The sequence below is a fragment of the Chlorocebus sabaeus genome, chromosome 14 (assembly GCF_047675955.1).
Source record: "Chlorocebus sabaeus isolate Y175 chromosome 14, mChlSab1.0.hap1, whole genome shotgun sequence".
Taxonomy (NCBI): Eukaryota; Metazoa; Chordata; class Mammalia; order Primates; family Cercopithecidae; genus Chlorocebus; species Chlorocebus sabaeus.
In genome coordinates this window covers 60539497-60563852 of record NC_132917.1, presented here as the reverse complement: position 1 = coordinate 60563852, position 24356 = coordinate 60539497, and the positions used below count along the sequence as shown (strand labels likewise).

Sequence of the window (24356 nt, the reverse complement as noted above, 5' to 3'; positions counted from 1 at the left end):
TTTTTAAAGATTTGGCTTTTTACCTCTGAGAAAGCTAGAGCAGTGTTTTGGTATTGTTTGTGTTATATATATGTAAATATACATGGTAAATGAATAGGACAGAGTAATTATCTACATATGTATATAATATCACTCAATCACAATAATCCTAAGAGGTACTGAATAAGTGCCATTTTACAGATAAGTATCTGAAAGTTAAGAGAGGACAAGCCAGAATCTGACCTCCAAAACCTCTTTCCACTACTCCATTCTCTCCTCCATAACTACTTCAGCTCTGACACTATGATGACGGGCCTCACTTTCTTACCTGTATGCTGACAAACTTAGCCAACTAGCCTACTGGCCCTAAAATTCCAAATCTAGAGTTCTGAACTTCCCCCATCTAGAGGGGAGGGAAAAGTAAACAACAGAATCCCACATTTCCTTTAAACCATCAATTTCACTTGTAGGCAAACACCCTAGAGAAATTTTGGTTACAAACGCACAGAGACTGTAAAAGAATGTTTGCTGTCACACTGTAACACTAAAAACTTAGAAATAACCTAAAATAGTCACTAACAGGAAAAGAATTAAATTAGGATGCATTCCTACAATAGAATACAATACAATATTAATTAATTACAACTAAAATACTAACGTGAACGAAGCTCAGAGACACTATGTTGTGCTAAAGAAGTTACAGAATTCCAAGTGTGATACCAGCTATATAGTTTAAAAACAACTAGAACTACACCAGTTATTATGAACACATGTGTATGCAGTAATAGCATTAAAAAACATGCAGCTCTCATGATTCGAGGGCGAAAAAAAAAATGTAAAATAAAAAACACGCAGCAACAATAAACATCAAATTCAAGACTGTGGAGACATCTGGAGCAAGAGATGATTGGGACCAGAGAAGGAGGTAGGAGAGTCCTTCAGATGTATCTGGAATGCTTGATTTCTTTAAAATAAATACATAGATATGTATATACACACCGTGTGTGTGTGTGTGTGTGTGTGTGTGTACAGTTATGTTTTGGGAGAAATGGGTGGTGGCTCCACAAATGATGCTTATGTTATTCTCTGCATTTTTCTGCATGTTTAAATTGTTTCCTAATAGGCCAAAATGGAAGAAGCTACAACAAAATCTTGCCAAGTCTGGGAACTGTTTCTGACTTATCAAAGTGTGAACAAGAGGTACAGACCGGTAGATGTTGTGGGTAGGTGGGGAGGCAGGGGGTGAGGGAGAGGGTGGGGACAGGGATGAAAAGACTTTAGCCTCATATGAAAGAGAAACCCCTGGGCTGCAATAGGTCTTTCACTCCTGAAGACCTGGAGACAGCCGGTCGGGAAGGGAGGAGGGGGAGGCAGGGGGATGGTATTTGCGCCAATGCAGACAGGAGCAGACGGGCTCAGACAGTGCTGGGGGCAGGCGAGTGACCGACAATTTCTCCCTACGGACACAGGCACCTCTTTCCCTCCTCATCCTTTTCTGAGGGCGTCCTCGGAGGCGGGACAGCTAGGGACTCCCAGAGTCCCCAAGTCCGTGCAGGGGTGGCCAGGTAAGCCGCCGGGTTTAGGGGAGGTGCCCTTGCGGACCGGCCGGGAGCCGGGAAGGAGACCACCCCCGGCGAGCTGCGTGCAGGGCGCAAGGGACAGGGAACGGAAACGAGGACACAGACGGACCACCCCAGCTCACCCCAACCCGCCTCACCCCAACCGCCGCCCCCCACCACTTACGCAGACATCTCTTTCATCGCTTCCTGCGTCTCCCTCTCCAGCGAGTGTTTATCGCTCTGGAGTCCTGTTCTTGCTGTTCCCTTCTCCCCCTGTTCACTTTCCTCCGGTCGCTTGTAGCTCGCTTGCTCCCTCACTTTCCCACTTACTATGGCTGAGGCATCCAACCGAGTAGTGAAAACACCACAAAACCGGCTCTATTTATGACAATACAGCGCGGCCGACGCCAATATGGCGCCGCTTCCCAGCCTGCCTCTCGCCGGCCGCGGCCCCGCCCCTGGAGGTCTGGACCACCCTCAGCCACGCCCCCTCTGTCTTTGGGTCCTGGGAGGCTCCGGGGCCCCGCCCACAGGCTCAGGGCTTTCGGTGTACCGCTGGTTGGAAGGAGCATTTGGTACCCTCCTTTGTCCGCGGTACTGTCAATCCCGGTAGACTTCTTGGAAGGAAATTTGGAAATGTTTTCCTTGCTTCTCGAATGGCAGCATATATTATACATTTTTAAAAAAGATCACACCCTTGCCTAGCAAATACTATTGCAACGCTTCCATTATCCTACATCTTTGATTTAATTATAGTAATATGTAATGAACTCACCAGTTGAAATTTTTGTCTCGAAAGTGTCACACCCAGGAACGTGCGACTTTAACACAAGTATCCCAGGGAAAAACAAGCTTGTAAATTGGAGGCTTAACTGTTCACTTCACCCCTAAGTACCACCTTTGATTAGTGACATTCTGGCATTTAACTGGGAAAGGTTGAAAATTATAGCTAGCAGTTTGCAGTAGGATAAATCCCAGGCTGAAACAAAAATCTTACACTTTTAAATAGCGGAGATCATGTTCTATGTGAGTGTGGGGATGAAAATGGGAAAATAATGACCAATTTTAAAATCCTGATGGGTAGAAGTAATTTCAAGCACTAAATCATTACAAAGAAAAGGAAGTCAAGAACTGCTTGCCCTTGAACATAACTCAGAGTCACAGTAAATAGAGAAGATTACTTGCTGATTAATTCATTCAAAAATATTTATTGAGATAGGACACAGTGCCTCACACCTGTAATTCCAGCACTTTGGGAGGCCAAGGTGGGAGAATTGCTTGAGGCCAGGAGTTCGAGAACAGCCTGGTCAACATAGTGAGACTCTGTCTCTACAAAAAGTTAAAAAAAAAATTAGCTGGGCGTGGTGGCCGGTGCCTGTAGTCCCAGCTACTCAGGAGGCTGGGATGGGAGGATCTCTTGAGTCTGGGAGGTGGAGGCTGTAGTGAACCAGGACAGCACCACTGCGCTCTAGCCAGAGTGATAGAAGGAGACCCTGTCTCAAGAAAAAAAAAGACTACAAAAAAATAGTTTTGAAAACCTGAGCAAGGTGCAGTGGCTCTTGCCTGTAATCCCAGCACTTTGGGAGGCCAAGGCTGGTGGATCACTTGAGGCCATGAGTTCTATCAAGACCAGCCTGGCCAACATGGTAAAAAACCATCTTTGCTTAAAAAGCAACAACAGAAACCTGATGTGGGCTGGCGCGGTGGCTCACGCCTGTAATCCCAGCACTTTGGGAGGCTGGGGCAGGTGGATCACTTGAGGTCAGGAGTCTCGAGACCATCCTGGCCACCATGGCGAGACCCCATCTCTACTAAAAATAGAAAAATTAGCTGGGTGCATGGCGCGCCTGTGATCCCAGCTACTCAGGAGGCTGAGGCAGGAGAATTGCTTGAACCTGAGAGGCGGAGGTTGCAGTGAGCCGAGATTATGCCATTTGCACTGCAGCCTAGGCGACAGAGCAACAGTCTGTTTCAAAAAAACAAAAATCCTGATCTATGTCAAGCTGTGTGTTACGCTGCAATGATTTCATGGTGCATAAAACCAGATATATTCTTTGATCCTATAAAGTTCATTCACAGGTTAGGGAGGAAATAGTCATATAGAAATGTAAGTGATATTCTTCTGTTGTAGAAGGAAACCACCTACTATGTGTCAAGCACTTCAATAGTATCTCCAGATACTTAATTCCTGCCCTTAAGAGTTTACTATGTAATGGAGAACCTATACATAGATCATTAAAATACAGTATAGTCTGTGATACAGATGGTGTCAAAGTATTAAGGGAGGCCTAAAGAGGGCCATTTAAACATGGTGGTGGGGGCCCTCAATAGTGCCTTTTTAGAAGAGGGGATTCGGTCTAAATCGGCAAGATTTGAGAGGAGGGATTGAGTGCAGGTGGTGGAGAGGAGTCAAAACCTATTCCAGATGGCATAGAGTAGTAGCTGGCATGGGCTTCAGTGCAAGGTAGACCCAAATTTGAGTTCTAGTTTTGCACTTTCTAGTTTTGTCACTTCAGAACAATCAGAACAACTTCAGAACACTTCAGAACAACTTAAAAACATCTTTTTTTTTTTTTCGCCCGGGTACAGTGGCTCACGCCTGTAATCCCAGCACTTTGGGAGGCCGTGGCGGGTGCATCACCTGAGGTCGACAGTTTGAGACCAGCAGCCCTGGCCAACGTGGTGAAATCCCGTCTCTACTAAAAATATAAAAATTAGCCGGACCTGGTGGTGCGTGCCTGTAATCCCAGCTACTCGGGAGGCTGAGGCAGGAGAATCGCTTGAACCCGGGAGACTCTGTCTCAAACAAACAAACAAAAGACAAAAAACCTTTTTTCCTTATATGTAACGTGAAAATAATAGGGTTGCAAGAGAATGAAATGAGAAGAGTATATATAGACAATATGAATCTCAGCTCAAAAATTCAGACATGCAAGAAATAACACTGTATTTTTCTTTTTGTTTCTTTTTCTTTTTTTTTCTTTTTTTTTTTTTTGAGTTGGAGTCTCGCTCTATGGCCCAGGCTGGAGTGCAGTGGCACAATTTTGACTCACTGCAAGCTATGCCTCCCAGGTTCACGCCATTCTCCTGCCTCAGCCTCCCAAGTAGCTGGGGTTACCGGTGCGCGCCACTACACCCAGCTAATTTTTGTGTTTTTAGTAGAGACAGCATTTCGCCATGTTGGCGGGGCTAGTCTTGAACTCCTGACCTCAGGTGATCCGCCTGCCTCAGCCTCCCAAAGTGCTGAGATTACAGGCGTGGGCCACCATGGCTGGCCTTTATTTTATTTTTGAGACAGACTCTCCCTCTGTTGCCCAAGCTGGAGTGCAGTGGTGTGATTTTGGCTCACTGCAATGTCCACCTCCCGGGTTCAAGTCATTCTCCTGCCTCAGCCTCCCTAGTGGCTGGGATTACAGGTGCACACTACCATGCCTGGCTAATTTTTGTATTTTTAGTAGAGATGGAGTTTCACCACGTTGGCCAGGTTGGTCTCAAACTCCTGACCTCAAGTGATGCGTCTGCCTAGGTCTCCTAAAGTACTGGGATTACAGGCGCGAGCTACCTTGCCCTGCCAATATGTATATTGTAAAATAAAATGTATATATTCGAAATTGTCCTCTTAGAAGTTTATACCAGTATATACTCCAATATGTATGTGATGGTCTGTTTTCTCAAACACTCACAAATGCTGGATATTATTATTTATTTTGAGACAGAGTTTCGCTCTTGTTGCCCAGGCTGGAGTGCAATGGCGTTACTGCAACCTCCGTCCCTGAGTTCAAGTGATTCTCCTGCCTTAGCCTCCCAACTAGCTGGGATTACAGGTGCCTACTGCCATGCTGGGCTACTTTTTTGTATTTTTAGTAGAGACAGAGTTTTGCCATGTTGGCGAGGCTGGTCTCAAACTGCTGACCTCAGGTGATCCACCCTCCTTGGCCTCCCAAAGTGCTAGGATTACAAGCATGAGACACTGTGCCCGGCCAAATATCTGGGGTTTTTTGTTTGTTTTTTGTTTGTTTGTTTTTTGGTTTTTTTTATGGCTGGGTGTGGTGGCTCTGGCCTGTAATCCCAGAATTTTGAGAGGCTGAGGCACGTGGATCACTTGAGGCCAGGAGCTCCAGACCATCCTGGCCAACAGGGTGAAAACTCGTCTCTACTAAAAATATAAAAATTAGCTGATCGTCGTGGTGCACGTCTGTAATCCCAGCCCCTTGGGAGGCTGAGGCACAAAAATCACTTGAACCTGGGATATGGAGGATGCAGTGAGCCACTACACTCCAGCCTGGGTGACAGAGGGAGACTCTGTCTCAAAAAAAAAAAAAAACCGACCAGAAAAACAACTTTTAGCCAGGCACGATGGCTCACACCTGTAATCCCAGCACTTTGGGAGGCCCAGGTGGGTTTATCACCTGAGGTCAGGAGTTCGACACCAGCCTGGCCAACATGGTGAAACCCTGTCTCTACTAAAAATACAAAAAAATTAGCTGGGTGTGGTGGCGGGTGACTGTAATCTCAGCTACTATAGAAACCGAGGCTGGAGAATTGCTTGAACCCAGGAGGTGGAGGTTGCAGTGAGCCGAGATCTCACCATTGCACTCTAGCCTGAGCAACAAGAGTGAAACTCCATCTTGAAAACAAACAAACAAACAAAAAACAAAAAACAACTTTTTAATTTGGCTAGGTGTGGTGGCTTATGGTTGCAATCCTAGTACTTTAGAGACTGAGGCAGGAGGATCCCTTAAGCTCAGAAGTTGAGACCAGCCTGGGCAACAACGAAACCCCAACTCTATTTAAAAAAAAAATGTTTTCATGCTTATAAAAAAGAACAATAAATGTACAGAAAAAGTAGAGAGAATAATATAATAAACACCATATACCTATCACGTAGAATTTTTTTAGCATTTTGTCATGTTTCACACATTTTTCATTGAAATCTTTTTAAGTAAATGCATAAAATTTTACTCCTAAATATTTTGATACACATATCTAATGATAATACTTTCCTGTACAACCATAATAATATTAACACACTCAAGTTTTGTTGCCCAAATATCTTTTGCACCAAGTTTGTTTATAGTGTGATCCAAGCAAGAAGTATGATTGCATTTAGTTGTTGGGTCTCTGAAATGGCTTTTTTTTTTCCTTAAAAGTCTTTATTTTTTAATTAGCTGGGCGTGGTGGCAGGTGCCTGTAATCCCAGCTACTTGGGAGGCTTCGGCAGGAGAATTGCTTGAACTTGAGCAATTCTTGAGTGGAGGTTGCAGTGAGCCAAGATTGCATCACTGTACCACTGCACTCCAGCCTGGGCAACAGAGTGAAACTCTGTCTCAAAAGAATAAAAAAAAAAAAGGCTTTATATTTTAAGAGCAGTTTTAGGTTCATAGCAAAATTGAAAAAAAAAAAAAATACAAAGATTCCCCGTGTGCTGCCTCCCCCAAGATATGCATAGTCTCCTCCATTATCAACATCGTGAAATACATTTTGATCTAGAACAGACTTTCTCCCTAGCTTTTCATTTTTCCTGTTACATTGATTTGTAGAGAGTAGACTAGTATTTCCTTAGAATGTTTCAACTTCTAGATGTTTCTGGTTGTTTCCTTGTGGTGTTGTTTAACAATAACCTCAGTATTTTCTATTAATGGAAGTTGGATTTAAAGGCTTGATGAGATTCAGGCTAAATACTGCATCATACCAGAAGGCACATAGTGAAGCTCTGTTTATCCCATTATTAATGATATTAAGATTGATCACTGGGTCTTTGTGGTGACAGTCATCTTAGAACTCGTTAGGAAGCTGCAGGGTGATAACTTTAGCACCAGATGAATATGCAGCTCCCCAGCCTTTCACCTAATTGTTTCAGCATCCATTGATAATTCGTGGCTTAATAAATTATTTCCCTAGGGATTGCAAATTCTGTTTTTTTTGTTTGTTTGTTTTCAATTCTGTCTACATTGATAGCTAGCCTTTTTCAGAAAGAAGGGCTCTTGCTCATCAGCTGGGACTATTAGGTTACTCTGCAATAGATTACTGCAAATAACCTAATTCTTTGCCCTTTCAGATAAGAACTTGGTGGAATGGCCACCTGTAGAAAAGTTTTTGTTTATTTGCTCACTTCTTTTATTCCTCCTCCTCTTTTTTTTTTTTTTTTAAGTATTCTATGGATGCAGGGATATTTATTTATTTATTTGAGATGGAGTCTAGCTGTTACCCAGGCTGGAGTACAGTGGTGCAATATCGGCTCACTGCAACCTCCGTCTCCCAGGTTCAAGCTACTCTCCCGCCTCAGTCTCCTGAGTAGCTGGGATTACTGGCATGCGTCAACATGCCTGGCTAAGTTTTGTATTTTTAGTAGAGATAGGTTTTTGCCATGTTGGCCAGGCTGGTCTCAAACTCCTGACCTCAAGTGATCTGCCCAACCCGCCTCCCAAAGTGCTGGGATTACAGGTGGGAATCATCATGCCTGGCCTGACTCATGGATTTTTATATAGTCAATGTGTTTCAATTTGTTACAGGCATTGTTCTTTTGATGCTAAAATTGTCCCAACTTTGGCCAATAAATGCCTCTGCCAAGCTGCTGGTTCTGTAAATTTATTCTATTTTTTTAAATTTTTATTTTTTTAGGTAGAGTCTCGCTCTGTCACCCAGGCTGGAGTGTAGTGGCATGATACTGGCTCACTGCAACCTCCACCTTCCAGGTTCAAGTGATTCTCCCACTTCAACCTCCCAAGTAGCTGGGATTACAGGCACCAGCCACCATGTCCAGCTAATTTTTGTATTTTTAGTAGAGATTCGGTTTCTCCATGTTGGCCAGGCTGTTCTCAAACTCCTGACCTCAGGTGATTCTCCTGCCTCGGCCTCCCAAAGTGTTGGGATTACAGGCATGAGCCACCAAGCCTGGCCAGTATTTTTTAGAAATTTAAAAAATCAATCTGGTAGGTTGGAAAGTGCTATTTCTTTGTGATTTTAACTTGCAGATCCCTCATCAGTGGTGAAAGGTGAGCATCTTTCATATTTTACCAGTGGTGAATATCTTTCATATTTTATCAGCCATTTTTATTTCTTACTCTGTGGATTGCCTATTCATATCTTTTGTCCATTGTCCTATTGATATAACTGTGTATATGTATATGTAACTAATTATCAACACTCATCTCTACAGATGAACTGTTTTCAGTGCTTACTGCCAGTCTTTTCCAGCTACAACTTCCCTATGCTTGAATTTTTTCTTTTGATGATTCCCTGCTCTAGAATGTCAGCTTATTCAGAAAAGGGATACATTTTCTTCTGGTTTATTTGAAAATACCCTTCTACTGCATGATAACATTTTCTTCAGAGCTTGATAGATGTTTTATTATTAGCTGTTGTATCTTAGACATTGTAAAGATTCTTCTTTTTTTGAGACAGGATCTTGCTCTGCTGACCAGGCTGGAGTGCAGTGGCATGATCATGGCCCACTGCAGCCTTAACCACTTGGACTCAAGCGATCCTCTTGCCTCAGATTCTCCTGCCTCAGCCTCCAGAGTAGCTAAGACTATAGGTGCACACCACCATGCCTGGTTAATTTTTTTTTTCATTTTTAGTAGGGATCAGTCTTGCCATGTTGCCCAGGCTGGTTTCGAATTCCTGGCCTCAAGTGATTCTCCAACCTCAGTCTCCTGAAATGCTGGGGTTACAGGCATTAGCCACTGTGCCCAGTGAAATTCTTATTTTTGAAGTTTAAAAATTCCTCCAAGTTAGGCCTTTTTCCTAAAAATGTATATAGAACAAGTTAAACATTATTTTTTTCTGAGTATTTTTTAAAAGATTAGATATATTCTTTTTTTGTTGTTCTGCTATAAAAAGTATTATTGCTTCTATTCCATTCATTGGCTCTATTATTTTTTTTAAATTTCATTCAGATAAACAGAATTGCAACTTGGAAGAATGTTAAAATGTTAGTATAAGTAATTCATAGGGAAAAAATCTTTAAAAATGATTATCTTGGCCAGGTGTGGTGGCTCATGCCTGTAATCCCAGCACTTTGGGAGGCCAAGGTGGGGGAATCACCTGAGGACAGAAGTTCGAGACCAGCCTGATCAACATGGTAAAACCTCATCTCTACTAAAAATATAAAATTATCCGGGCATGGTGGCATATGCCTGTAATCCCAGCTACTTGGGAGGCTGAGGCAGGAGAATTGCTTGAACCCAGGAGGTAGAGGTTGCAGTGAGTTGAGATTGCGCCATTGCATTCCAGTCCAGGCAACAAGAGTGAAACTCCGTCTCAATAAAATAAAATATTATTTTAACTTTTGTAAATATGTACTACTGGGTTATTTACTTGACTGTAGGACAGGGACCATCTCAGTCTTGTACGCTGGGTCATCCTCAAAACTTAGCACAAGTGCTCAATAAATATTCATTGAATGAATTCATTTCAACTATTATTTTCTTTCTTCTTTTTTTTTTTTTTTGAGACAGAGTCTCGCTGTGTGGCCCAGGCTGGAGTGCAGTGGCCCGATCTCGGCTCACTGCAAGCTCCACCTCCTGGGTTCACGCCATTCTCCTGCCTCAGCCTCCGAGTAGCTGGGACTACAGGCGCCCGCCACCACGCCCGGCTAGTTTTTTTTTTTTGTATTTTTAGTAGAGACGGGGTTTCACCGTGTTAGCCAGGATGGTCTCGATCTCCTGACCTCGTGATCCACCCACCTCGGCCTCCCAAAGTGCTGGGATTACAGGCTTGAGCCACCGCGCCCGGCCTATTATTTTCTTATATCTGCGTTTATCTCATCATTTCTCCATCTTTTGCCCCAATTGACAGACTATGTCAACCTTGCCTTCTCCCTCACTAACTTAATAAATATTGTGATGTGTCTGAATGTTATACAATTACTCCATTGAAACTTTTCATCTCTGGACTCTTTCATTGACTTGGAGAATTTCTTTTTTTTCTGGCAGATTATTGTAGCATGCACTGCTTGCATTGCTTGCACTGGTCATCAGCCGGTCAATATGGTGGGCTGTGAGCCCTTTTTAAAGAATGAATAGAAAAGTGTGGTGATCCTACCTGACAATAGTATCCTCCAAAAACAATCTTGGGAGCTAGTGCTAGGGTTGCCTGCATGTTGTGCCAGTTGGGGCTAAGGTCTCCCCTTCTAAAAACAGGAGGGAGCCTGCACTTAGCTTCTCCCACGATGGCTTTTTGCTGGGTTGCTGGCTTTCCCAGACAACTCCTAAAGCTGGCACCTAAACTCAGCCACCCTGGCTCTAAATAGTCTCTGTGTCCACATTCTGACACATTTTAAGAGGGTGTCATCTCAGGGGACACACGTCCTTCCATTGGAACACATATAGCACATAGCCTTAGCATCCCTCTGGGATGATGGGAGACCCTGTGACGATGTCATCTCTTGGTGACCCTTGGCTTGTATGTTTTTCCATTAAAGCCTGTTCCTTAACTCAAGCTGAATGACCATGTGAAACTCATCCCAAGCCCTATTGCACAACGGGTGGCAACCATGAAGGGAATCCCCACTCACTTTGAACAACCCAAATGAAATGAAAAAGACATGTTGTTGAATGGGCTCCAAGAGGATTCATGTCTGGTCTTACTTGGTTGATTTTGAACAAACAGGAGCTGAGTTGGATGTTGTCAGAAATTGATGTGGATCCCCAACCAATTTTTATTTTTGAGACAAGGTCTCCCTGGAGTGCAGTGGTTTGATTATGGCTCACTGCAACCTCTGCCTCCACGGCTCAAGTAATCCTCTCACCTCAGCCTCCAAGGGTAGCTGGAACCACACGCCTGCAACCATGCAAGGCTAATTTTTTTTTTTTCTTCAGTTTTTGTAGATATGGGGTCACCCTATGTTGTCCATGCTGGTCTCTAACTCCTGGGCTTAAGTGATCCACCCACCTCAGCCTCCCAAAGTGCTGGGATTATAGCCATGAGCCACTGCACCTGGCCTCCCAATCAAAATTTTAATGGTAGGACATCAGATCCAGATACCATAAAAAAAGAATAAAGCTGGCAGTAGTGAAATTTCAGAAATATAGCAGATTTCTTATAAAATTGTGAAGGAGGAGCAGAGTTGAATGGGGAAAGTAGAGTGACAACTGAAGCCATATTTCTAATGTAAGTAGGATTGCTAAGAAAAGGACTCTCCCCTTTAAGGTTTTATACTTAAATGGCGAATTTGTGCCTCGTTGAGACCTCAGACACCACTAAGGGTGTCAGAAGAGGAAAGGACACCCAAGTGTTGCAATTCCTAAAAGGACTGTCAACAAACTTTTCTTTTAGCCCCCTGTGACAGGGGAGTGGAGTGTAAGGTACATGAATGTGTTTGCAGGTCCCCTGCAAGTGTGGAGAAGGTGCTGAAGCACCCAGCACTGCGAAGAAGCATGCCTTTACCAGCAGAGTCAGATGGGCATTTGTGACTGTGCTGCAGGAAGTGTGTGCCCAGTCCCTGTGGGATGCAGCACAGGAAGGAGGAAGAACCTCCGTGGCAGGCTAACCTAGTGGTCTGCCAGGAAATACTGCATGAGCAGCTGTTAGGCCCCAAGACTGGGCCCAGAGACACACCCCACTACCATGGGGAAGCACATTTCCTGTGGTGCCTGTGCCCCTGCTGAGTTGTGGGAGTTAGGCAAGTGATGTCGGCAGTCGTATACAGATTTAGAGCAAATCATTCAGAAGGACATTGCTTCTCCCCGATGTGCAAGCCGGTCCTGCCTGAGCGTTCCAATTTAGAGAGTACCTGCTGGAGTCAGGCAGAAGTGTAAAGCCTTTTCTATTTGATAAGAGACTGATCAAGATACCTGACTGAGGGGTTACCAGACAACTGGAGCCACATGTGGACTTGGCAATCCACTGGTCCCTGAACCTGGGTAAGTTTCTGGGCAGAGCTGCATTTATTGATGGCTATGAAGAGTGGTCAGTGAAAGTGAAACCTGTATCTCTATATCTTGGCATCAGCCACTTGACTCTCTGCTTATGCACTCTGTATGTCTGTTCCGTACCTGAAGACTTTCTGGGAGTGGATGTTTTGCACAGGTTAGCAGCTGTGCCGTCTGTCGCGGACTTGATGGACCATTTGACAATGGAACTGGGACAGTCCACCGAGAGCCAGGAACAGTTTCTGGAACATTTGCCTTCATGGGAGGGCAACAATGGACTTTTACAGTGTTGCCACATGGATATATGTACAGCCCCACCATGTGTCATGATTTTATTAATGATATTATGCCAATCTCTGATTTTCTTGCAGGTTTAGAAGCAGTAGCACCCTTCTTGCCTGAGATTGGGATAATGAGGCTGAGACAGCTTTTCTGGGTAGTAAACCAAGGGTGCCCCTTCATGTAACCACATTCATGTAGATGTACATGTAAGCACAGATAGTTTTGGATAGGGCCTATAGCAATGCACGGAGCTCTTGGAAGCGCCAATGGGCTGTTAGTCCCAACTGCCGAAGGGAGCTGAGCTCCGGCGTTCATTAATAAAGAAGCAGTTAGTGACTGCATATGCTGCCCTTCAGGCTCATAAGAACATGGCAGGATGGGTTACAGTTGTTGTGCAGATGACTTACCTGGTAGCAGGATGGGTGTGTTCATAGGTAATGATCTTCTGGATTGGGACAACACAGACATCTACTTTAGTGAAGTGGGATGCCTACTTAGAACAGCAGAGTATGCTGAGTGCAAGTCCCTTAGCAGCAGAGATACAAGAAGCCTTAGGACCTGTAGTCCTAATGCAAGATAAGGCCATGCGCCTAAGGCCATGGTGCCTGAGGCACCCCTAGACCCTGAGCCTTCACCGTTAGGAAGGGCATCCTTCCATTCCTAATAGGGCATGGTACACAGCTAGGTCTAGCTGGGGTGCTATTGCTGCCTGGACTGCTGGTGCATATATGTATACATGGATGTCAGAGGGCACCTTGTAGCGTCTTTGGTTTACACTTATAATTTGCTGTCTCTGAGGAAAGATTGCCTTGCGTGGTTTGGTTTTTATTTTGCTACCCAGTTCATTTAGCATTTAATTTTAGCATAAATTCCTGGGGTTTTTTTTGTGGTTTTTTTTTTTTTTTTTTTTTTGGAGATGGAGTCTCACTCTGTCCCCAGGCTGGAGTGCAGTGGTGCTATCTCGGGTCTCACTCTGTCCCCAGGCTGGAGTGCAGTGGTGCTATCTCAGCTCACTGCAACCTCTGCTTTCCAGGTTCAAGCAATTCTCCTGCCTCAGCCTCCCAAGTAGTTGGGACTACAGGCGCGTATCACCATGCCCAGCTAATTTTTGTATTTTTAGTAGAGACAGGGTTTCACCATGTTGGCCTGGATGGTCTCGATCTCCTGACCTCATGATCCGCCTGCCTTGGCCTCCCAGAGAGCTGGGATTACAGGCGTGAGCCACCGCGCCCAGCTTCCTGTGTTTCTAATATGAAGTTTCCATGGCTGGTGCAGATATTTGTATAACTTGTAGCCTTTTTTTTTTTTCCTTAAAAATAGTTTGGTGCAAAGTCAGGTATCTATTCATTTTCCCGTACCTAGAACAATAAAGTCCTGGACATGCTTTAAGCAATTCAAGAATCCATTAATTAGATGAGTTTGCCCTCAGAAAAACTTCCCAATTCCAAGTCTCTGGATTTTCATGATTTATGTTTGTAAGGTGAGGCTCCCTGTTTTCTTGCATTAAAAAACCCGATAACTTCATTGGAAGAGCCTTTGGTCTGTGAGCTTAGATGCGTCAAACCAAACAAGGCAGTGATCCACAGCTTTCCTAGGAGGCATCTTAACTGCTGAAGTTAAGGAACTCAGCCATCCTTCCCAAACGTTTGTTCTCCACACATTAGGAAGGGCAGAAAAAGTCTTTATTCCAATGTTAAAACTTTCCCCCAGAACTCAGGGGATTAATGTATAAACTCAGTGGACGGGGAGGTAGGTTTTCTGCTTCCCTCCAAATTGAAGCCAAGATGAATTACGGTATTCACCTGTTTCTGAAACATGCTGGTTAATGGATCCTAGCTGTGCGCTCCCCGAAGCAGCACTGGTCCCACAGTTCTTAGCCGACTCACTTGCTTTGATCAACTCATTCTCTCTCAGCAGGCCAAAACGCTAGCCACAGGACACAAGTGCTTAGTTTACAATCATGTTAATTTTGCTTTTTGTTTGTCTTCAGCGGTTGGAGATTAATGAGTAAAAAGGGTGTTTAAATTTTCAACCAGCCTTCTTCTAATCACTTGGCTGCATTGTCACTGGCAGTTTTATTACTTTGCTTTCCTGAATCAATCAGGTGTACAGTTTCTATGTCCAATGTAGGTTATGGTGCAGGAAAAGACAGTCCTACCAGGAATTACTGCTGTTGCTCTGGATTCCAGGAAGGCCTATTGTGAAAATTCTTAAGCACTGTTGTAGGACTTCTGTTTTTTCTTTTGAGACAAAGTATCGCTCTATTGCCCAGGCTGGAGGGCAGTGGTGTGATCTCGACTCACTGCAACCTCCACCTCCCAGGTTCAAGTGATTCTCCTGCCTCAGCCTCCTGAGTAGCTGGGATTACAGGTGTGCACCACCACACCCAACTAATTTTTGTATTTTTAGTAGAGACAGGATTCCACCATGTTGACCAGGCTGGTCTCAAACTCCTGACCTCAAGTGATCCACACACTTTGGCCTCCCAAAGTGCTGGGATTACAGATTTGAGCCATGCGCAGGGCCTAGATTTATATTATTTGGAGACAAGGTCTTACTATGTTGCCCAGGTGGGAGTGCAGTAGCTATTCACAGGCATGATCATAGCTCACTACAGCCTCGAATTCCTGGCCTCAAATTGAAAGATTCTCTCCAGGGCATGAAAGTTTAAGGGAATGAATAACTCCTCCCTCTTCGGGCTCAGTCCCAAGGCGCAAGGCCACTTGCGCCAGCAGTGTGCGTCAGCAAGATAGCAGAAGCAGGAAGAGAGCTGGCTGGAAGACACGTATCCCCTGAAGACGGAGAGAGAAGCTATCCGGTACTGTGTAGCAGTTACATCAGACTGAGACACTTCCTGTTTACAGGGGACTATAAAACCCCTGCCCCATCCTCTTTTGGTGCTGATGCCGTATTAGGCCTCAGCCCGCCTGCATCCAGGCGCTCAATAAAACAGCGTGTTGCTCCACACCACCTTGTGTTTGTTGGTGCCCTTTCAGGGTTTGAACCGATACAAGAGCCTTGCACCAGATGATCCTCCTTTATCAGCCTCCAGGATAGGTGGGATTACAGGCAAGTGCCACCTGGACTGGATTATTCCTTGCATTTTTAAGAAATCAGACATTTTCTAAACATTTAACAAAGGATGTTGCTATGGACATTTCTCAAAGCTAGGGAATCAAATTAGCTTGTCCGTTGGAATGGTGAAAGTTAATTAAGAATTTGAAGTAGGCCGGGCATGGTGGCTCACGCCTGTAATCCCAGCACTTTGGGAGGCTGAGGCTGGTGGATCACCTGATGTCAGGAGTTCGAGACCAGCCTGGCCAACATGGAGAAACCCCATCTTTACCAAAAATACAAAAAATTAGCCAGGCGTGGTGGCACATGCCTGTAATCCCAGCTACTCGGAAGGCTGAGGCAGGAGAATCACTTGAACCCAGGAGGCAGAGGTTGCAGTGAGCCGAGATCACGCCATTGCACTCCAGCCTGGGCAACAAGAGTGAAACTCCGTCTCAAAAAAAAAAAAAAAAAGAAAAGAATTTGAAGTAAATTCATTAGAAGATGAGTTTTTTGCTACTCCAACTCCTCATCCTGTTTTCCTAACTGAGGAAAACGAACTCCATTCTGTTGCAGGTTTTCTTCAGTGTATGCTTCCTGGTATACACAGAAACAAACCTAGCCTGGATGATTCTCAAAGAGGTCTCATATCAGATAAATCCCCTTCAGGTCTAATACATTGTAATGGAGATTTTGTACACAAATTGCAACTGACTATGCCTTGTTCCTGGCAGTAAAGGACACGAATAGTTTTGCTTTCACATAGTGAGCTACAAACCCGATCATAATACTTCTTGCTTTCACGTTTTTAAATGTTCCCTGCGACCTCTGGATGATACTCCCATGAGTTTATACATGCCTCTCTCCACTGTGAGTTCCTTCTGGAGCAGTGGCTTCTTTATCATTGTGCTGCCAGCTCCTAAAACAGTCCTGGGGACAGGAGGCCCTCACTGAACAAATGTTTAAGGCATTGAGGAAAGAACTTCATCCTGATGCCTTGGCATGAAGATGCATTTAGGGGTCCCAGGGGTGTAATGACATTTCTCAGGACCTCTATCTAGCCTGGGTGATGTGTGACACTCATTTCTCAAGCCCACAGGGGCTCTCCCTTACCCTTCAAAATCCCAGGGAGAGTATCTGAGAGAAGCTTAAGAACCTCTTTTAGGCCAGGTGCGGTGGCTCAGGCTTATAATCTCAGTACTTCGGGTGGCTGAGGCAGGAGGATCGCTTGAGGCCAGGAATTTGAGACCAGCCTGGACAACATAGTGAGTCCTTGTCTCTACTGAAAATAAACTATTAGCCAGATGTGGTGGTACGTGCCTGTAGTCCCAGCTACTCAGGAGGCTGAGGCAGGAGGACAGCCTGAGCCGGGGGAGGTCAAAGCTACAGCAAGCAGTGATTGCACCACTGCATTCCAGCCTGGGTGACAGAGTGAGACCATGTCTTAAAAAAGAAAAAAAAAGAAAAAAAAAGCCGGGTAAGGGGCTGTTGCCTGTAATACCAGCGTTTGGGAGGCTGAGTGGGGAGGATTGCTTGAGCTCAGGAGTTGGAGACCAGCCTGGGCAATGTGGAGTCCTATCTAGGGAAAGGGAGTCAGGCTGGCAAGACTAAGAGAAAGCAAAAGCACATAACCTGTGGGTCTGTCTTTCTTCATGGTCCAGGATATGTAGCTCTCCTGCACCCAATTTATCACAAGACACCTGCAGATTAATTAGCTTGTTGCAACCTTGGTGTTATCAGCACTGCTGTAAGCCCTTGTCAGCACACAGTACCATCCTATAAAATCCCCAGCAAACCTTTGTCTCCTTGCAGTCTGCCCCTCTCTCACTGACCTGCCCCTTGCATCCTTGCAATGTATTTTCATACTTTCTCTCTCTCTCTTTTTTTTTTTTGAGATGGAGTCTGGCTCTTGTCACCCAGGCTGAAGTGCGATGGAGGGATCTCGGCTCACCGCAACCTCAACCTCCCATGCTCAAGTGATTCTCCTGTCTCAGCCTCCTGAGTAGGTGGGATTACAGGCATGGGCCACCACACCTGGCTAAATTTTGTATTTTTAGTAGAGATGGGGTTTCACCATCTTGGCCAGGCTGGTCTCTAACTCCTGACCTCGTGATCTGCCTACCTCAGCCTCCCTAAGTGCTGGGATTACAGGGATTACAGGATTACAGCCACCGCGCCGGCTTTTTTCATACTTTCTGTAATAAATCTGCCTTTCTTTACCAACAACTGTCTTGGTAAATTCCTTTACCGCCTGCATGATAGCAATCTTAGATAGTTGCCACTCACCTGCAACAGGCAACATGGCGAAACCCCATCTCTACAAAAAATACAAAAATCAGCTGGGTGTGGTGGCACGTGCCTGTGCTCCCAGCTACTTGGCAGGGCTGAGGTGGGAGGATCACTTGAGTCCAAGAGGTTGAGTCTGCAGTGAGCCATGTTTGCACCACTGCCCTCCAGCCAAAGAAATAAGAAACAAACAAGAAAAGACCTTGCCTTTAAGCGCAAGGACTGTGGGACTCCAGAGTGTGGCTGTGCATGAAAGACAATGAAGTGGGCACTATGCTGCTGGGGGCAGAGAAAAAAAGGGACATATGTGACCTAACACAAAAGCTAGAGCTGGGTCTGATGGCAAAGATGACCATCAGGCTGCTTGTGGGACTTGTGGGATGCTGCTACGGCAAGCTGCATTTTCTAAGACTGCCATGGCAGTACGTATCTGATTCCACATGTTCTCCTTACAATGTGACTGGATATTCCTCCTTTGAGAGATAGGTCTATGTTCCCTACCCTTAGACCTGAGTAACCTTTTGTGTCTACTTCAACCAAAAAAATCTGGTGGAATGATGCCATGTGACTTCAAAGATTAGGTCATAAAACAGCTTCTCCCTGCCTCTCTATTAGGGCACCTACCTTGGGAACCCCTGAGCTGTTATGTAAATCTAACTACCTTCAAGCTGCCTTGCAGGAGACACCACACAGGGTTAAAAGGGATGTCTGAGGAGCTCCAGGTGTTCCAGTACCTAGCTGTTGGAGTCTCCTTAGCATAAGCACCAGGCATGTAAATGAAGAAACCTTTGAGATAAGCTAACCCCAACCAGTCAGGCTGCAATCTCATGAGAGAACTTGAGCAGAACTGCCCTTGAGCTGCTCTAGAATTCTTGACACATAGAAACCATGAGAGGTAAAAATGATTGTTGTTCAAAACAATTAATTTTATGGGCGATTTGTTATATGGTCATAGTGTTTGGGAAAGGGAACTAGACACATTTACCAAAATTGACCATAACCTGGGCCAAATTGTAGTTAGGATTAAAAAAACCATTTGGGGTAATTGTAATTTAGTTTTATTTGTTTATTTATTTATTTCTTTTGAGATGGAGTTTCACTGTTGTTTGCCCAGGCTGGAGTGCAGTGGCTCAGTCTAGGCTCACTGCAACCTCTGCCTCCCAGGTTCAAGTGATTCTCCTCCCTCAGCCTACCCAGTAGCTGGGATTACAGGCGTGCATCACCACGCCTGGCTAATTTTTGTATTTTAGTAGAGATTGGGTTTCATCACGTTGCCCAGGCTGGTCTCGAATTTCTTATCTCAGGTGATCCACCCTCCTCGGCCTCCCAAAGTGCTGGGATTATAGGCGGGAGCCACCATGCCCGGCCGCAATTTACTCTTAAAAATAAGAACCCCTGGCCGCAATTTACTCTTAAAAATAAGAACCTAGGGGCCGGACGCAGTGGCTCATGCCTATAATCCCAGCACTTCAGGAGGCCAAGGGGGGTGGATTGCCTGAGGTCAGGAGTTTGAGACCAGCCTCATGGCGAAACCCCATTTCTACTAAAATTCAAAGATTAGCCAGGTATAGTGGCAGGCACCTGTAATTCCAGCTACTTGGGAGGCTGAAGCAGGAGAATCGCTTGAACCCAGGAGGCAGAGGTTGCAGTGAGCCGAGACTGAGCCACTGCACTCCAGCCTGGGCAACAGAGCCAGACTCCATCTCAAAAAAAGTAAAAAAGAAAAAGAAAGAACCTAGGCTGACTGCCGTGGCTCAGGCCATGGCTCATCCTGGCATTTTGGGAGGCTGAGGCAGGCAAGCAAATCACTTGAGGCAAGGAGTTTGAGACCATGGCAAAACCCCCTCTCTACTAAAAAATACAAAAACAAGCCAGATGTGGTGGCACACACCTGTAATCCCAGCACTTTGGGAGGCTGAGGAGGGTGGATCACTTGAGGCCAGGAGTTTGAGACCAGCCTGGCCAACATGGCGAAACTCCATCTTTACAAAAAATAGAAAAAGTATCCAGGTGTGGTAGCGCATGCCTGTAATCCTAGCTACTCAGGTGACTGAGGCACGAGAATCCCTTGAACCTGAGAGGTGGAGGCTGTAGTGAGCTGAGATTGCTCCACTGCACTGCAGCCTGGGCAATAGAGCAATACTCAATCTCAAACAAAACAAAACAACAAAAAAGAAGAAAAGGCCGGGCGCACGGGCACAGTGGCTCATGCCTGTAATCCCAGCACTTTGGGAGGCCGAGGCAGGTGGATCACCTGAGGTCAGGAGTTTGAGACCAGCCTGACCAAAATGGCAAAACCCTGTCTCTACTAAAAACACAAAATTAGCTGGGTGTGGCAGTGCGTGTCTGTAGTCCTAGTTACTCAGGAGGCTGAGGAAGGAGAATCACTTGAACCTGGGAGGCAGAGGTTGCAGTGAGCCAAGGCTGTGCCACTGCACTCCAGCCTGGGAGATGGAGCAAGACTTTCTCTCCAAAAAAAAAAAAAAAAATTCTAATGTCAATGGATAGAAAAGATCTTCCCTAATCTGATAAGTGACTCAATGAAAAACTATAGCAAATATCATATTAAATAGTAAAATAGTAGTAAAATATCAAAGTTTTTCCTCTTGAAGTTGGGAGCAAGACAATGATATCCACTACCTCTACATTGTCCTAGCAAATACAGAAGGCAAGAAAAAATAAAACGTATAAGGCTCAAAACAGAAGGAAAAAACTGTCATTATGTAGCAGGACAAGCCGCAGACAAAACCTCTCAGACACCGAGTTGTAGAAGGAAGGGCTTTATCCAGCTGGGAGCATCGGCAAGCTACTGCCTTAAAATCCAAGCTTCCCGAGTGCACAATTTCTGTCCCTTTTACGGGCTCACAACACTAAAGATTTCACATGAAAGCGTCGTGATTGATTTGAGCAAGCAGGGGGTACGTGATAGGGGCCGCATGCACCAGTGGTCAGAGAGAAGCAAAACAGGGCCGGGAGTTTCACTACGTTCTTTTATACAATGCCTGGAATCTATGAATAACATCGGTTTCTAAGTTATTAGTTGATTTTTAACTACTGGGTTTAGGCCAGGCAGGCCCAGGCCTGGTTTTGGGCCTGGCACCGGGCTGCCTGTCTTTGGTTTTACTTCCTTGTTTTTTTCTTAAAACAGGTACTGAGTATAAAACAATATAAAACAATATGAGAGGGTCTCTCTGTCTGTCTCCTCAATTATATGGAATTGACATACTTGCATGTCAAGAAAATTCAGAATAATCTACAGAAAAATTATTAGAATAAAAAGAATTTTAAAAGAATTAAAACATTAAAGGTCAGGTATGGTGGCTGACACCTGTTATCTCAGCAGTTTGGGAGGCCAAGGCTGGCGGATCACCTGAGGTTGGGGGTTCAAGACCTGACCAACATGGGGAAACCCCGTCTCTACTAAAAATACAAAATTAGCTAGGCGTGGTGGTATACAACTGTAATCCTAGCTACTGGGGAGGCTGAGGCAGGAGAACCGCTTGAACCCTGGAGGTGGAGGTTGTCGTGAGCCGAGATTGCGCCACTGCACTCCAGACTGGGCAACAACAGTGAAACTCCATCTCAAAAAAAAAAAAAAAAAAAAAAAATTCTTTTTAAGTAAATAAAAATGAAAGAAAGAAAAAGACAGACTGAGAAACTATTCTAGAGTAAAGAAGACTAAAGAGACATGATGTGGTATAAAATGTATTTGGTTAGTTTCTGCCCCAGAACTCTTAAAATCCTAGAAATATCCTGAGTGCTAGGAGGATTTTTGTTATTCATAATTAATTCCTTTGATAAGTCCTGAGTTTATGCTAATGAACCTGCTTAGGGCGGGCCCGTAGATAGCTTCAGGATGGTGCTGGTCACCAGAAAGTCCAGGTGATTAGAGGATTAGAGGGTTGGAACTTAAGCCCCACCCACCAACATCTGGAAGGGCTGAGGGTGCAAGAAATTTAGCTCTATTAAAAATGTAAACACTGTAGTCGGCTCGAGTACTCCCAATAACGAGGAGGTGTTCCCGGCCGTCCCACCCTCCTCTGCAGTCGCCAGGCTGCGCCGCCGGAGCCCGGACGCGCCCCCGCTGCCCTCGCCGCCTCCATTCCTGCTGCCTTCGCCGCCTCCATCCCCGCTGCCCTCGCCGCCTGCAACCCCGCGGCCTCCGCTCCCCTCGCCGTCCGCGCGCACAACTTGACGAAGAACGAGAAGTCCCTCAACCAGAGCCTCGCCCAGTGGAAGCTCTTCATATGCAACCTGACCACCGGAGAGTTCCTGGGGCGCACGGCCAACAGCTGGGGTTTGATCTTGCTCTTCTACCTAGTTTTTTATGGGTTCCTGGCTGCACTCTTCTCATTCACGATGTGGGTTATGCTTCAGACTCTCAACCAAATACCGTGTTCCAAAATACCGTGACCAGATTCCTAGCCCAGGACTTACGGTTTTTCCAAAACCAGTGACTGCATTGGAATATACATTCTGTAGGTCTGATCCAACTTCGTATGCAGGGTACATTGAAGACCTTAAGAAGTTTCTAAAACCGTATACTTTAGAAGAACAGAAGAACCTCACAGTCTGTCCTGATGGAGCACTTTCCGAACAGAAGGGTCCAGTTTATGTTGCATGTCAGTTTCCTATTTCGTTACTTCAAGCATGCAGTGGTATGAATGATCCTGATTTTGGCTATTCTCAAGGAAACCCTTGTATTCTTGTGAAAATGAACAGAATAATTGGATTAAAGCCTGAAGGAGTGCCAAGGATAAAGTGTGTTTCAAAGAACGAAAATATACCAAATGTAGCATTTTATCCTCATAATGGAATTATAGACTTAAAATATTTCCCATATTATGGGAAAAAAACTTCATGTGGGATATCTACAGCCATTGGTTACTGTTCAGGTCAGCTTTGCTCCTAACAATACTGGGAAAGAAGTAACAGTTGAGGGCAAGATTGATGGATGAGCCAACCTAAAAAGTCAGGATGATGGTGACAAGTTTTTGGGATGAGCTATGTTCAAAATCACAGCAAGTGCATAGTATAAGTAGGATATCTCCACAGAGTAAATGTTGTGTTGTCTGTCTTCATTTTGTTATCAGCTGGACCTTCCATTGTAGAATTATGAGACCACCTTGGAGAAAGATGTGTGGTACATGACTCTGGGTTACATCATAACGTGCTTCCAGATCGTAGTGTTCAATGTCCTCTGAAGTAACTGCCTGTTGCCTCTGCTGCCCTTTGAACCAGTATACAGTCGCCAGATAGGGACTGGTGAACACCTGATTCCAAACATGTAGGATGGGGGTCTTGTCCTTTTTTTATGTGGTTTAATTGTTAAGTGTCTAAAGCTTAATATGCTGTGCTATGTAAATATTTTATGGATATAACACTGTCATATTTTGATGTCAACAGAGTTTTAGAGATAAAATGGTATCCGGCCAACATCAAGTGACTTTATAGCTGCAAGAAATGTGGTATGTGGAGAAGTTCTGTATGTGAGGAAGGAAAAAAAGAAAATTAAAGTGCATTTGAAAAATATTTTTTAAAAATTTAAACACTAAGATTTGATGAATTTCCTTTCTGCTGAACACCAGAAGGTGCTGGGAGGGTGGCACACCCATAGGTCACAGCAGCACCATAACCCTCCCTCTCTACTTTGCCATATCCATCTCTTCATTTGGTTGTTCATCTGTATCTTTTTATGATTTTTTTTTTTTGAGACAATCTCACTCTGTCGCCCAGGCTGGTTTGCAGAGGCATGATCATGGCTCCCTGCAACCTCTGCCTCCCAAGTAGCTGGGATTACAGGCATATACCACCAGGCCCGCCTAATTTTTGTATTTTTTAGTACAGACGGGGTTTTACCATGATGGCTAGGCTGTTCTTGAACTCCTGACCTCATGTAATCCACCTGCCTTGGCCTCCCAAAGTGCTGGGATTACAGGCCTGAGCCACCGTGACCGGCCAAGACCCTGCTTTTTTTTTTTTGAGTCTCACTCTGTTGTCCTGGCCGGAGTGCAATGGCGCGATCTCAGCTCACTGCAACCTCTGCCTCGCAGGTTCAAGCGATTCTCCTGCCTCAGCCTCATGAGTAGCTGGGATTACAGGTGCTTGCCACCACGCCCAGCTAATTTTTGTATTTTTAGTAGAGATGAGCTTTCACCACGTTGGCCAGCTACTTGGGAGGCTGAGATGGGAGAATCACTTGAACCTGGGATGTGGGGGTTGCAGTGAGCCAAGATCATGCCACTGCACTCCAGCCTAGGCAACAGAGCAAGACAGCAAGACTCTTTTTTTTTTTTTTTTTTGAGATGGAGTTTCACTCTTG

At 45.0% G+C, this 24356-nt stretch overlaps 1 protein-coding gene and 1 pseudogene across 4 annotated transcripts in view; one reads left to right on the top strand and one right to left on the bottom strand.

The window, feature by feature from the left end:
* Positions 1-1984, bottom strand: part of PAPOLG (poly(A) polymerase gamma) — a 42674-nt gene extending 40690 nt beyond the window's left edge. For 3 of the 4 annotated variants that reach the window (XR_012095295.1, XM_038006981.2, XM_038006982.2), the window contains exon 1: positions 1723-1984. Coding sequence is in view for 3 of the 4 variants with exons in the window: in XM_038006981.2 (XP_037862909.1) it covers positions 1723-1739 (17 nt within the window). In the remaining variant the exon portion in view is untranslated. The remainder of the gene's footprint in view (positions 1-1722) is intronic. The other variant, XM_007970529.3, reaches the window with a different exon arrangement.
* Positions 1951-23612, top strand: LOC103221003 (sodium/potassium-transporting ATPase subunit beta-3 pseudogene; annotated as a pseudogene).
* Positions 23613-24356: the final 744 nt, after the last annotated feature.